The sequence below is a fragment of the Glycine max genome, chromosome 12 (genome assembly GCF_000004515.6).
Source record: "Glycine max cultivar Williams 82 chromosome 12, Glycine_max_v4.0, whole genome shotgun sequence".
Taxonomy (NCBI): Eukaryota; Viridiplantae; Streptophyta; class Magnoliopsida; order Fabales; family Fabaceae; genus Glycine; species Glycine max.
The window spans coordinates 10,532,303-10,548,544 of record NC_038248.2 but is presented as its reverse complement, the minus strand read 5'-3'; the positions used below and the strand labels follow the sequence as shown (position 1 = coordinate 10,548,544).

Here is a 16,242-nt window from a genome sequence, read left to right as displayed (position 1 = left end):
ATCATGTGTATATTAATTAGTTTTATTGTTAATAGTAATTATCGAATTTTATTTAGCTTTATTGTTTTCTATATTTATTCTTCTAATTTGGATATTAATATTATTTCAAGTAAAGATGATCGGTATCACCATTTGCTGTAAATATTACACTCATAACATAGATTCTATATTCTTCTTCCATGATATATGAACATATTTTATGTAAAATTTTCATTTTTATATATGTTTTTAGTCTTTTAGATATATACTGTTAAGATTTAAAATTTAATATGCTTTCATATATATTTTTATATTTATATAATCTGACTAAAACAGAACTTTATGTGGGTATCACCTTAGAATCTCTAATTGCAATGGATACAGTTTTTTTTTTATTTATCAATGTTAATGGTTAAAATATCAGGTTTGTTGTTGACAAAAAAATCGAACGGTGGTCTTCTCTTCTTTAATTATCTAACTCACCTTATATATTCTTTCTCCTTTTATATTTTAGTGTGTGTTTGGTTTGACGTTGAAAAATTGATTCCAAGTCAAGAATTGATTTTGAATATATTTTCACGTATTTAATTTCACGTTGGTGAAGAAATCATAATTGATTTTGATTTGAAGCAACTACATTTTATAATACATTTTACTCCTAACTTGATTTTATAATAAAACATTCAAACATAAATCATGTCACTTTAAAATCAATTTTACAAAATCAATTACATTTAAAATTAATTTTGTCAACGCCTATCAAAACATTATTCGGAGTGTCTAATAGGACCACAAATCTGATTCAGCAACAACTGAAGAATAAAAACATATGACAGCAATTGAAGTCATCAACCATTCTTTTCATATCGCAACTACCATGACAGGTAAGAGGATATTCATGTCCATCACGGGAACCTTCCAATAAAAAAGAGAGTTTCATCTGTACCTGTAAAAAAGTCTCTAGAGTAGATATATAATAGTACTAATATCTGCATAAGTGTTGGAGCTGTAAGTTCATTTGTACATTCTGGACGTTCATTTATACAACTTTTAGGAGTTAGCAGCAGTGACAAAACAGGGTCTGCAGTTCTCTTGTAAATCAACCTCTGAATTTACAAAGATTTCTTATTGGATAGTTTTTACTTAATAATTCGATTGTAACTTTCAAACTGTACTTACAAGATAAAGGAATCTGATTCAGTCGACTGAGCAAAATGCATTAATTTTTGTAAATTTCTTAGTACATGTTTTCGATTCTTACAGATTAAAAAATCTGTACTTACAAGACGAAGCCATACTGAATACTATTTGTTCACTTAAATTGTTTGATAAAAGAAAAACGAGAGCTTGGTGCCAATCACATTATAAACTGAAACTTATGTATGCTTTTATATCTCAAGATGATCACAATTCAGATACCGGAGTTGAAAAGAATATAACCTGTTAAAGAATTTTCATCTGAATTACATACATTCCTCATGAATACATTGTAATAATGGAACTATAATCTGTCTCAGGACATCCGAAAGGACCATGTGGACACATGATCATCTCCACCAAAAATGTCCTTCCATATACAATGCTATAATTGACTTTAATGTAGATAAAAAAATAAAAATAAAAGAATAATTGTACAACTAGGAAAAGTTTAGAGTGCATTTTATCTTCATGTTTCCTTGTGTCCCCAACTCACATATCTCAAATTTTCTGGTGCAGAAGATCATATATCCATGCCAGGAATGTCCTCTACAGAATCACGAGTAGTAGCATGCATAGAGCCTTAGACATAACAAGTGGAAGATGTGTAACCATGGAATAACAAATCCATAAGAGTCACATAAAGGCAGGGGCTAATTAATCAATTAATTTGTTAAACCAGTTTTGTTCTGCACAAGTTGTTCAACATCTCCAAGCTCCATTTCTTTCCCTTGAATCTCATACTCATTCTGAAACATCATCTCTATCTGCTCCAACGACTTCCCTTTAGTTTCAGGAACTAATGTGACAACAAAGGCAATGGCAAGAGCAGAAATAGCAGCAAACACAAAGAACGTTCCAGCAACACTAATAGCCTCAGACACAGAAAGAAAAGACATGGCCACAAGGCCACTGCAGACCCTATTAGCCACAGCTCCAAGTGCAGATGCTTGAGCACGCACACGCAAAGGAAAGATTTCAGATGTCAAAACCCAGCACACTGGTCCTAATCCAACTGAGAAGAATGCTACATTCCCACAAACAAACAGAATAGCCAATGCAATTGCAAATGACCCTTTTCCAAGTAAAGCAAGAGTAGCCCCCATACAGAACAAACAAACTGTCATCCCAATTGTGCTTATCATGAGAAGGGGCTTCCTACCTAGTTTATCAATGAGAATGATTGCTACCAAAATAAAAATAGTCTTTGCTACGCCTACAGCAACAGTAGCAGCTAGAAGTTTTGAATTGTCCTCAATACCAGCTGCTTGGAAAATTTCAGGACTGTAATACACAGTTGCATCAATTCCTGAGATCTGTTGGAAACACTGAATTCCAAGGCCAGTGATCAGCATTCGGCGAAGAGGAGGAGGAGGAAATAGCAGCTCGCGCCACACCGGTATCTCATCATACTTATCAGAATTGGCACATCCAGCAGCTTGCTGTATTTCTGCAAGCCTCTCCTCCACTTCTTTCTCATCTTCATTTGTCTTCAACAGCACTGATCTTGCTTCTTCTATGCGGTTCTGCATTACCAACCACCTTGGGGACTCAGGAATAATGAAAAGCGCAAAGCCAATTAACACTGAGGGCAAAATTCCCACTGCTAACATCACTCTCCAACTTATGTGTGCTGAAAGGCCAGAAAACGCATAATTTGACACATAACCAAGCATAATTCCTACATTTATAAAAATCTCCGGGAAGGCAGTGAGAGAGCCTCTATTTAGATTTGGTGATATCTCAGCAATATATATAGGGGATATCATAACTCCAAATCCTATTCCAATTCCAGCTAGAAATCTTCCAACCATTAGTATTGCATATGAAGGGGCAAGAGTCATTGTGAGTCCACCCACTTGGAAGACAACTGCAGCTAAGGCCATTGTCCATTTTCTACCAATAATATCTGATGTTCTTCCACCACCAAGGCTACCAAATAGAGAAATAATGCTAAGAATACCAATCAAAAACTCTACCTGAACCTCAGATATCTTCAGATCTTCTTTGATAAATATAACAGCTCCACTCATGACACCTACATCTGCAAAATCCACAGAACAAATCATGTCAACTTTGACTCATTCCAAATGGCTCCGGAATTAAAATTCAAGATCAAAACAATCTCCACACTAAAATCCCCATAATAGATAAAGAGTAAATAATCTATGTACTGACACTCTGTCATTCAATCCCCAATGTTTGTTGATTTATACAATAACTACTTTAAAAGTTATACCAATGATTAGTGTAATGTAATTTTTTTTTTTTTTAGAAATTAAACTCACTGATAAATACATATACAGTTGACTTCTCTCAGCTTGCCAGCCCTGAACCCAAAGTTTGGTAGATCTGTTTCATAGATACTAGAAATGAAAAGATAAATCACATATGAACAAAGTTGATCTAGATGAACCACAGAACAAACGACAAGGTGGGAAATGAATGGATTGTTAAAAACCATCACACCAACACAATCTGATTCTAATTAAATAGAATAGTCAATGGAAAATGCAGCAACGAAATCAAAGAGGTAGCTGCAGATGGTTTCCACAAAACTGAAAAAAAAAAAAAATCAGAGGCTTTTTCAAACATACCATAGCCAAGAAGGACATTGTTGAGAGAAGCAAAGATGGCACAGGCAAGAACATATTTCCTGGTACTGCTCCTCCTTTCATCCACTTGCTGTTGGTGCAACACATCATCGTTGTCCTCAGGAAGCTCAGAGTTCATCCTCTTGTACTTGTTCTTTACTCCCAAGGGGATTCCAGACAACCCCATTTCCCCATTCCCGTTTTCTTGGAACCCCATCTCTCTGCTTAGGAATCCAATTGGACCCTTGTGTGCTCTTTGATGTTCAAACCTGAGAAACTGTCTCAAGTTGCTACCTTTGAGTCAGAAGGGTGCTGTTCTTTTGTTTGTTGTTTGGTTTGGTTGGACTATCACATGACATATCCAAGACTCACCAACACCAAAATCATGACCCTAAGATTTGGCCTTTGGATCTGAAAGTCTGAAACTGAAACTAAAAGAATGAAAGAATAACCTCCCGAAATTAAAGGGTGGGACTAGGCAACAAGAGGGACCAACCCCTTTTTGTCACGCAAGCAAATTAAAAGCTCAAGCAACCCAAGTTGAAATCTTTCTTCAATATTTTTATTTCATTTCATGCATCACAAATTCACAATTCACAAGATTTGAGGATTTGACCCCCCACTTTATTAAGCTTAAATGGCGCTTTCAGCGCAACAAATATGATTGTAACTTTCTAAACTATAGCACTATTGTTTATTGTTATTTGAGAAAAATATACTACAAACTATGTTTTTATCTATACAAAACATTATAGTAAAAAAAAAAGAGAAAATTAAAATTCATAATTAGAGGGCGCAATGGTAACTTGAATTATTTCGTGATAATCGCCTAGTCGAATGTGCTGGGGAAGGGAAAAAAGAAATCACCTTAATTTAGAAGCTGACGCGGACTCTATTCATTAGAAATAAAACAGCTTTCAAGGAGAAAATTTGATGTGAAAGATTGAGTAATTTATTCTGTATTAGTGTTATAATTGTCGATTTAGTTGTGAAGGGACTTTCCTTAACCAAACATGCGTGGTTTTATATAAACTGTTTTTCTAACAAATTCAACAGGAAAAAAATATCTTTTTTATTTCTCAAGATAAGTTTCTCGGCTTCTCAGTCTCGATGAATGATAGTTGACTTATTGCTTTGAATATATAATGGTGATGATAATTCTAAATTGTGAGAGCTCAGGACTTATACAATTTTTCTGGTCAATTTTCACGTCTAAAGAAATTATTTAAATGGGCAGTTAAGGTTCAAATTTAATGATGGAGACCACATTCTTAATTATTTGGCCAGCTTCTTGTATTGCTTTAATGACTGTAATATTTTGTAAATTCATTTATTTTTAAAGTCTATATTAATTTAAGATGGTTGGTGAGTTGTAGACATCTGAAAATATAAAATTAGGCAATTAGCATAAACAATGTCTTGTTGACTTTACTCGGCAACATAATTTACATATATTGTTTAATTATTGGCATTTCATTCCTCGGGTAAACAAATTTATAATTTTTTTGTTCTCTTTACCACATATATATCCATTATTAGAAGCAATTCTATCCAAATCGGGTAGAAACACTGTATTTACATGTATGTTAAAGGTTTTTAAAATATCATTTGGCAATATGTTTATATTATTAAAAATGTCAATTGTTTCCAATAATAATTTGAATTTTTAAATTCATTTAATAATATATCAAAATGTTACGACTAGATAATTATATAAAACTATTTAACTTTTACATTGTTATTAAATAAAGTTAAATATTATTGATATTATAATATAAAATTTTAATTTTACCTTTATATTCATATTTTAGTTTGTGCGTGACTTTAATCATCTTAATTTTAATTTTGTATCTAATTCCTATAATTTTAGCTTTCATCTAGTGAGTCTATTATTGTAATTTTTATAATTTTACAATCATTAAATCTAAGTTCTTGATGCGATATTAATTTACGTAAAATGATAAAAAAAAAATATTGATTAAAAATTTCATTTTTTTTAAAAAATATTTTTCTTTGTCAATCTATATAAATTAATGTCATGTTTTATTTCACTTACATTTTAGTCATTAAATTATATATAGAATGTGAGACTCATTTTTAATAATTAAAATATTATAAAAACTAAAGATATATAATTAAGATTTCAGGAATTTCTGTAAAAGAAAAATATTTCAGGAATTAAAATAGTACATAAATTGAAATTTAAAAATTAAAAACGTTATTAAGCTTTGTTAAAGAAATAAGCATATATATACCGTGTTGTCGGCTAACTGTAATCTAATGGAATCTTGCTTTTTTCTTTTCTGGAATTTGTGATTCATTCCTTCACATCAACAATGGGCACCGACAATTTTATTGTCCTCTAGCTGGGCCTTAACACTACTACAAACTGCCAACTAATATATTTAATTTTTTTTAAAAAAAGTTATAACCAAAGGTTGATCATAACAATCAAAATCCATGCATCGAACATGAATGATAATATTAAAAAATAAATTTATTTATTTAATCAAACTTATAAAACCTATAATACAATTAATTTTGCCGCTATATAATAATTAAAAATATGAATAATATCACGTGGTTAAATGTAAAAAAAAAATTGTGTTTTATTGTTTGAGTTTAAATGTGTACCTGATGTGGTAAATCAGCTTAAGCTTAAATTTGATGTTTCGGATCCTCACAAGACAAAAACAGTATATGGTTAATTTAAAAATATATATTTTACATATTATTAATTAATACTCTTTTAAAACATGTTATAATTTTTGTGTGCAATTAAATTAAACCTTTTTAATATGGAATTAAATTTAACGAGGTTTACTAATTGAAGCACGTTACAATTTTTTGTATGCAATAAACTTAAACCTTATTAAAAAAACTAGTTTCTCTTACATTTGGATCTAAAACTATTTTATGTATTGAAATTTAATTTATTTTAGGTCCAAATTTGACTAATAAGTAGTTAATCTAAGATACGCACAAATGCTATTGAAATTGGTACGCACATGACGTGGCTTTGGATCTAATTAAAGAAGACATCAAGTATGACCATATATAAATAATGGCATCCTCATAAAAAAAAAATATAAAATTAGATGAGTTGTCTGCCATGAAAACATGTCCCGTCATGTAGAGAAAGGGCAAGAATGAAAATAATATTAATAAGTGTTGCACGCATACATTGATAAAATGTAAAATATTAAATTAATTTTATTAATAAATAATTATTTCAATGATAACAAATTAACAAGTCAATAATATGAGAGGTAGCATACTCAATTTTTCTAAATAAGATTTCAAATTCGACACTTCTAAATAAAAAGAATGATTATCAAGAGAAACTCTACTAAAAATTATCAATTAAGTTATTTAATAAAAATTCAATAAAATATTTTAAATTAATGTAATAGGTAAAAACATATTTCAATGATAGTAAATATAATCTTTTTAGAAGTATAAATACATAGTATAGATATTTAAAATTTATAAATATAAAAAATTATGCTTAATAAAAAATATTTTACTAGTGGTTTATAAACATTTTACTATATTTAATGCTAATAAAAAATAAATATTAATTAATAAAATAAAAAATATCTATTTAATGAAAATATTTATCATATATTTTTTATTATCAAATATTTAGCATAGATGTTATAACATAATACATACATATATATATATATATATATATATATATATATATATATATATATATATATATATATATATATATATATATTTGTGAGCAGAGAGAATATAATATTTCTTATAAATTAAAACTAATATTTCCATTTTAATAAATAACTATAGATAAGTCATTCCCGCACATTGAGACGGTGTCTGATTCCAAAGTGAGAGATATTTTATTTAAAACAAAAATGGAGTGGGTATGTTTTATTGGTATGATTTGGAAAAGAGTAAAGTTACAAATTTGTTTTTCTTCGTTGCATCAAAATTGACTTTTTGATTAAAAAAATTTAAATTTCTTTGGTTTTTAGACACAAAATTTGATTTTTTTTTTGGCAAAAAAAATCGACTAAAGTTCGCATATTTCAAAACAAACCTAGGAAATCGAAGGCTAAAAAGCTCGAACTTTTACATGCTCGGAATATTTGTTTAATGGGCAAGCCGTAATTAAATAAAAATTCAAGCACAGACATTTTATTATAATTTTTTCTTGGCTCTTACTCGGGATTTTTGGTTTCATTTTCAACCATGGTGTTCGTGGAATACCAGGTCATATGATTTCAACTTAGTACCTAACTTACGTTACGACCAATTCGCTTTGATAACTTGGAATGGATTATTCTTTTCTCGTTTCCACGCAACAGGGTTATGGTATGACGTTTCAGGAACTCTAAAATGATTGTCTTCTGTCTAATTCGCTCCAAATCCGAACCTAGACCTTTCTCGCAAGTTTGAACCTTCAGCGTTTGTTGTTTTTTATGACTGTAAGTGAGGGTTCTGTTGGTTCTTCTCCACTGCCTAATCTTTACCTTTGACACCACTGAGTCGTAATGGGAAGATGCTCAAACACATTTTATTCTACTCAAGTTCCTTCTTACAAGATTGATTGGGTTTCTCTGTGAAAACATGTTTAGTTGAGTCTTATGCTGTGTATATTTGTTCTCGTGGACAATAATTAATCATTTAGTGTAGTGGTAGGGGATAGCATATTTTAAAAACCTGATCGAACAGACCGATCCGACCGGTTCAATCGGAAACCGGATTAGTGGCCGGTCTCTTCTGTAATCAGATCAAAAATGCATTTGAACCGCTTAAAACTGGTGGACTCGGCTCTAAACCAGTTAAAATCGTTAGACTCATCCATTGGTTGAACCGGTTTTTAAGTATAAAAAATTTGCTTTGTTAGTCATCATTCCATTTGTACGGTTCAAAATCTCTTCACTTGCTATGCACACTGCCCAAAGTCCCTGTTGCTTCTTTGTCACTTTCTCTCTATACAACACCATAATTTCACACTATCCTATGTCATACTTTCTCTCTTTCTTTTTTGCCTAGTCATATTACTAATATACCTTTTTATTACCAAAAAAGCTAGAGATTTTTAACATTGAGGCAAGACGTTAACACATCTTAACTGTTGGCAAATTGTCGGCGCACTTTTATAAACTTTTTTTTAGATGGGGTTATTTGCAAACATTTTTCTCTAGGGGAGTATTTTACACGTAAATTACATGTAAGTTCCAAGCAAACTGCCAGTCAAACTGGCAAATTCGCTGGCAGTGAAGAAGTCGTCATCCCCATTGGCGATTTTGCCATGCATGGAGGAATCGTCAATCAAACTAGCGAGTTCATGGCAGGAGAGGGCAGCTAGTTGCAGGGTTACGTGCAAGGCTACGTGTAGGAATGCAGGCTTGACACAGCAGGGAAGCACGAATCGTCATTGGTGCAGGCGAGATGCAAGAAGAACTCGCCAATTTGATTGGCGAGTTGAAGTTCAAATTTTTTTTTATAAAACGCAACATATGTGGCTCCCGTGTGTGTGTATTCCTTTCTTCTGTTTGTATCTCCCTCACTGCATTCGTTTCTTCTCATATTCCTGCTTCCATTGCATTCTTTCTTCTCTTGGTACTACGTGTTCTTGTAAGTATTGTGTTAACTGAAAATTTTAATTTTTTTTGTGTTATATATATGTTAAGTTAATTGAGAAATTTTTTATGTGTTCTAGGTAAAGTTTTGAATCCTATTTGCGTTGTCCTACACTACATTGTGTGGTTGCTATTCTTCATACGTGCTTTGGGTTGCTATTTTTAATACGCGCTTCGGGTAAGTTATATATACATGTGTTAAAATAATTTCAGTTGACATATTAATATTATTTAGGTTAGGTTAGGTTTATGTTAGGTTAGTTTTAGTTGATTTATAAATATTATTTTAAGAATATTAGTTAGGTTAGTATACATATGTTAAGTTAGTATTAATTGTGCTTTCGGTTAGTTTTTTGATAATATTATTTTGTTTAGATTTTATAAATTAGTATGGTATTATTTGTTTTATATATGTGTAGATGTTGATTAGTATACAAATGTTACATTTGTTTAGTTTAGGTGGTAATTTCAAATTTTAAGTAATACCTTAAAATAAGAAAATGATTTGTGTTATATGTGTATTTTATAATTTTAGTTGGTATCTAATTATTTGTGTTATACGGTACATTAGTTGTAGTTAATTTGTTAATATGAATTTGTTGAAGTTTTTTAAATTGGTATGTTATTATTATTTGGTTTAGATTTTTTAGATTTGTATGGTATTATTTATGTTATATATATGATATGTTAGATTTAGTTAGAATGTTAATATTATTTAGTTTACTTAATTTTTTTATTGGAATATATGATACGTTGTTAATTATATATATTTAAATTTTTGTTTTGATAGTATTTTTTGGATTTATTTGAATTTATTTGTGTAATATATGTAATTTCATTAAAATTTTATTAATCGGAAAAAAAATTGGTAATATATTTAAATTTTTGTATGTATTTAAATTTTTAATTTTGTTATTTGTATAGAATTTTAGTTAGTATTTTATGTTTTTTATGTAATACAATTTATAATTTTGTTAGAATATTAATATTATTTAGTTTACTTATTTTTTTTATTGGAATATATGATGTGTTGTTAATTATATATATATATATATATATATATATATATATATATATATATATATATATATAGTTTAAATTTTTGTTTCCATAGTATTTTTTGTATTTATTTTAATTTATTTGTCTAATATATGTAATTTAATTTAAAATTTATTAATTGGAAAAAACTTTGGTAATTTATTTAAATTTCTGTATGTATTTAAATTTTTAATTTTGTTATTTGTATAGAATTTTAGTTGGTATTTTATGTTTTTTATGTAATATAATTTATAATTTTGTTAGAATGTTAATATTATTTAGTTTACTTATTTTTAATTTTTATTTGAATATTTGATACGTTGTTAATTATATATATATATATATATATATATATATATATATATATATATATATTGTTTAAATTTTTATTTCCATAGTATTTTTTAGATTTATTTTAATTTATTTGTGTAATATATGTAATTTAATTTAAATTTTATTAATCGGAAAAAACTTGGTAATTTATTTAAATTGATGTATTTATTTAATTTTATGTATGTATTTAAATTTTTAAATTTGTTATTTGTATAGTATTTTAGTTAGTATTTTATGTTTTTATTGTTTTTATGTAATTTAATTTATAATTTTGTTATTTGTATAGTATTTTGTTGTTCAAATTTATGTATTTTGTTATTTATTGAGATTTTACTTAATTTGTTGTAAGTAAAATTAATTTTTTTTATGTTAAATTTTTGTTGTCAATTTTTTGTATTATATTTTATTGCAGAGTATCAATGACATCTTCATCGTCATCTTCATCAAGTATACAAATTAAGTCTGGTCCAATAGATGGAGACGTTTTATGGATGCAACCTAAACATGTTTCAGAACATGTTTGGAATGGGGAACCAGACAGAAAACTACATATCAGACGAGCTGTCCCCATCTATCAAGGACAAGAAGAAATACCAGAGGAAATTATTCATCTACTTCGCCAATCTGGATTTTATTGGATGATGAAGATGAGGTACCTAAAAATTAATTCTTCATTAATTACAGCCTTGATTGAAAGATGGAGGCCCGAGACACACACGTTTCACTTAAGATGCGGAGAGGCTACGATTACTCTTCAAGATGTGTCAGTCTTGTTAGGGTCTTCGTACTGAGGGGACACCAAAAATGTTTATCGACCCAAACAATGCAAACACGGCTACATTGGTATTTATTTCTTTTTAATTATTTAACTTCAATTTATTTTTTAAAGCATCGACATTAATTTGCTTACCCTAATAATTGCAGGGTGAAGTTGCGGAGACATTGCAGTATATGGTGTCACCACAAGGGCGAAACACATGGACAGTTGATGATCTCGTGCCTTATGTGGAAAAGTTAGCGATTTTATCCCAAGAGCAAGAGAGGATCATTGAGCCTGTGGCACATGGTCCAGCATTAGAGCATCGATTTCTCCTACAACAGTTTCACATGCTTCAGTCAAGTGTTGAAACTCAAGGTTTTGACGAAGGGAGACTGTTCAAGCGGAAGATTTTTCCCAACAAATGGAGCAGCGTGGCCATGGAATGTATTACACGCCATCAACATTTTCTCAGTATCCTTCGCAAATGTATCAGTATCCATTTGAAGGTCATGACACTGATATGTCTGCAAGCGAACATTCGTTTGGTGGTGTTGCAGAAACACATCCTCATTTTTCATGGCCGACCATGACCCATTCGCAGCAACATGATGCCCCAATGGCAACACCTAATGCCCCATTAGCTTCGCAATGGAATGTACCCGGAGCAATACCTGATATGGGTGACTTATTAGGTGTTGATTTGTGTCACGAGTTTTCTGCAGAGGCTGAGCAACAAGGGCGGAGACAGCGCGCAAGAAGAAATCCAGATCGTCAAGCCCGAAGGTGGGATCGACCATGTGGTACATCCTCATGCCATCACGGACACCATAATGACTGATTTTGATGTCTCTATTTAAAATTTGTGTTGTATCTTTGTAATTTTAATTTCAGACTTAATTTATGGTATCTCATACTACTTGTTATGGAATTTGTTATGGAATTTCATTTTCAATGACTACTTGTTATGGAATCACCATCGCGGACACCATAATGACTATTTTTATGTCGCACATCAAACTAGAATAATAAATAAAGTCATAAAGAAAAATTAAAGTAGACAAATGAAAATAAGTAATGGTACTAACTAACGACAAACACCAATTTCAACTTCTAAATGAAAAATTAAAGTAGACAAATTAAAATAAGTAGGGTTTAGGGTGTAGGGGTTATGGGTTAGGGTTATGAGTTACGTTTAGGGTTTAGGAGTTAGGTTTAGGACTTATGGTTTATGAGGTAGGTTTAGGGTTTATGGGTTATGGGTTAGGGTTATGAGTTAGGTTTAGGGTTTAGGAGTTAGGTTTAGGACTTAGGGTTTATGAGTTAGGTTTAGGGTTTAGGGTTTAGGGGTTATGGGTTAGGTTTAGGGTTTAGGAGTTAGGTTTAGGGTTTATGGGTTATGGGTTAGGGTATGAGTTAGGTTTAGGATTTAGGGGTTATGGGTTAGGTTATATTAGGTTTAGGGGTTAGGGTTATGGTTAGTTTAGGGTTTGGAGTTAGTTGGTTTAGGGTTAGGTTTAGGTTTAGGAGTTTTTTTTTTTTAGGGTTATGTTTTGTGACTTAGGGTTTAGGAGTTAGGTTTAGGGTTTAGGGTTTAGGGGTTATGGGCTAGGTTTATGAGTTAGGTTTAGGTTTATGACTTATGGTTTATGAATTAGGTTTAGGGTTTATGAGTTATGGGTTAGGGTTATGAGTTAGGTTTAGGACTTAGGATTTAGGAGTTAGGTTTAGGGTTTAGGGGTTATGGTTTAGGGTTAGGGTTTAGGGTTTGGGTTGATGTTTATGTTTTTAACTAAGTCCATAGTTCATCATTGTAGATAGTTCTCCTTTAGTATCAATTTGAATACCCTTAACTACAGCATTGGACATCATTTGAATACCCGTTAGTTCATCAATCGCCTTAAGGTTTAGGGTTTAGGGGTTAGGGTTTGGGGTTTAAGGTTTTGGGTTTGGTTTTATGGTTTAGGGTTTAGTGTTAGTGATTAGGTTTGGTTTAGGTTGAGTTTAGGGTTAAGGTTTATGTTTATGTTTTTAACTAACGAATTCATTGAACCCCACAAATAAGTAATGTACAGAAGCCAAAATGTTTTTTAACTACCGAATTCATTGAACCCCAAAAATTCAATACATTGAACAGAACTTAAACAAATACAAGTCACTCGACTAACATACATAAATCAACGATTTGAACAACTCCACGCTCAGATTGCATTGGACAGCGACGCCTATTATGCCCTTCGGCTCCACATCTACTACATTTTTGTCGGTGCTTAGATGGTTTGACCCAATCCATCTCATTTCTTATCCTTGTTGATTTTGGCCGACTTTTCGCACGAATTGTAGTTGGGTCAGGGATAAGTGTCCATGCGTCATCAAAAGAGGAATAGCCGCTTCATTCCCAAGAGGCCACCATTGTGCGGAGTAAGCTTTTAAGATGTGCTCGTTTGTATAAACAACATATATATATTGGTAGTAGTTCATGCTCACATAACCATAAGCTACAATAATGTGTGAACATGGATAGTGAAGCGCATAATACCTTCCGCATTGACAATGATGATCATTCAAGTTAACTGCCCACTTTTGTCCGCCACGTTGTGTTATAGGGTTGAAGCTCTCCTCTACTTCAAACCTTGTGGAGTGGATATCATACACGCGAACGATGTGCGTACAAGCTTGTTCTTGATTTTTCCTCAGTTCTTTAACAAGCTTTGAACAATATACCTGTCCTTCATTTAACTGTCTTTGATAGTAAAGCGCATAATACCTTCCGCATTGACAATGATGATCATTCAAGTTAACTGCCCACTTTTGTCCGCCACGTTGCGTTATAGGGTTAAAGCTCTCCTCTACTTCAAACCTTGTGGAGTGGATATCATACACGCGAACGATGTGCGTACAAGCTTGTTCTTGATTTTTCCTCAGTTCTTTAACAAGCTTTGAACAATATACTTGTCCTTCATTTAACTGTCTTTGGGCTTGGCGGCCACGCTCAACAAAGTACTTTCGAGAGGTTGGTTGTCATGTGGCCATATCGACGTCCTTCTCTATCATAAGCCTTCGTCCATTTTTCCTTTGAAATGCGATCAATCCATGTTGCTATGGCTGGACTCAGTTGACGAAATTTTTCTAAATTTTGATCAAAAATGTGCTTGCAAGGAGTGTAGGCTGCATAAAATTAGTTATGAATAACAATTTTAAGTATATATGAAAGTTAAATAAACGTGACCATCAATTTATTATATCTTACCCAATTTCTTCAACATTTCTTTTTGTTTGGCATTATTGAATTTTCGATTGAAGTTGCTTGCTATGTGTCGCACGCAGTAGACATGATAATCGTGGGGAGGTTGCCAACCAAGTGCTTCGTTAGCGACAACGGACTTTATACTCGCGTGTCGATCAGATATCAGACAAATACAATTTTTATCTGTCACATGTTCACGCAAGTGTGCCAAAAACCATGACCACGCTGTCAACGTCTCACCTGTTGGACCTTGTGGCCTCAATAATCTTAAGAGGGATAGGCTTAGAATGCAGAAGAAGCAACAACAATCAATTTAATAATGTTCTATAAACATGCAAGACAAAATTGATTGCAATAACATAAATGAGATAAGGGAAGAGAGAATGCAAACACAGTTTTATACTGGTTCGGCCACAACCTGTGCCTACGTCCAGTACTCAAGCAACCCACTTGAGATTTCCACTATCTTTGTAAAATCCATTACAAAGTCTGAACCACACAGGGACAACCCATCCCTTGTGTTCAGGAATCCTTTACAACAAGAGACTCACAGTCTCTTAACCAATCTCATTGAATAAGAAGAATTCTCTTTTCAAGAGAAGAATATTACAATAAAGATCATGTAGGAATCCTTATAGATTTGGCAAGTGTTTGGCCAAGGATTTCTTTTGAGAGAGCATTTGACAATGAAGTTCTTTTGGAATCTCTCTCATTGTCTTTTGAGAGGATAAGACATTTTTGCCAAGCAAAACTCTCTCTATAAAATTCGTGCCCAAGTCACCTATTTATAGGCCTTTGATGGCCATTCACAAATCTAATGAAAAGATGTGACTGTTGGCGATATTCCTTGAAAATCCTCTCTGGTAATCGATTACAGAATTAGTGTAATCGATTACACAGTTGTTTTTCTTGAACAGTTGTGACCCTTCATTTAAAATTTGAATTCCTAACGTTCAGAGTCTCTGGTAATCGATTACATATGATGTGTAATCGATTACACACTTTCAAACCATTGGTAATCGATTACATGTATTGGTAATCGATTACATGTGCCTTAAATGACTTGAAACCTTTCATTGTGAGGCAAGGCTTGATCTTGAAGAAATCTTGAATCAAGGCTTTGTTTGTTGAAACAATCTTGTATTAATCTTGAAGCAAAATGAGCCTTGTTTAATTCTTCTTTTGACATCATCAAAATCATGTATACATACATTCACATTCTCCCCCTTTTTGATGATGACAAACATGTGATTTCTTCTCAACACCATCAAAGTTTGCATGATTTACATTCTCCCCCTTTCTCAAGCAAATTCTTAATTCTTCTTGACATCATCAAAATCTTCATGATTTACATCACCTTGGACCACCGCAAATGCTAGAGGAAGGACACCACCATTTCCATCTTGTGATGTGGGCATTAAGAGGGTCCCACGGTATTTGCCGTACAAATGTGTGCCGCCAACTTGTATGATTGGCTTA

General features: G+C 31.8%; 1 protein-coding gene and 1 long non-coding RNA gene across 2 annotated transcripts; one reads left to right on the top strand and one right to left on the bottom strand.

Moving 5' to 3' along the window:
* Positions 1-1,422: 1,422 nt before the first annotated feature.
* LOC100802411 (probable polyol transporter 4) lies at positions 1,423-4,755 on the bottom strand. Its single transcript, XM_003539860.5, has 2 exons — positions 3,774-4,755; positions 1,423-3,220 (listed from the first exon to the last, which is right to left on the bottom strand). Exons 1-2 carry the CDS (start codon positions 3,985-3,987, stop codon positions 1,842-1,844), a joined length of 1,593 nt encoding a protein of 530 aa, XP_003539908.1. The 5' UTR covers positions 3,988-4,755; the 3' UTR covers positions 1,423-1,841.
* A 2,858-nt stretch (positions 4,756-7,613) lies between these two features.
* On the top strand, positions 7,614-12,422 carry LOC121173196 (uncharacterized). Its single transcript, XR_005887606.1, has 4 exons — positions 7,614-9,383; positions 9,469-9,566; positions 11,172-11,602; positions 11,684-12,422. It is a non-coding gene; the product is annotated as an uncharacterized lncRNA (long non-coding RNA).
* Positions 12,423-16,242: the final 3,820 nt, after the last annotated feature.

What these genes read in the sequence shown, in the direction of transcription:
- LOC100802411 (XM_003539860.5), bottom strand. Translation starts at nt 3,987, where the DNA reads ATGGGGTTCCAAGAAAACGGGAATGGGGAAATGGGGTTGTCTGGAATC. An exon ending in CAATGTCCTTCTTGGCTATG is followed by an intron (nt 3,221 to 3,773) that starts GTATGTTTGAAA and finishes TGGATTTTGCAG; the next exon opens with ATGTAGGTGTCATGAGTGGA.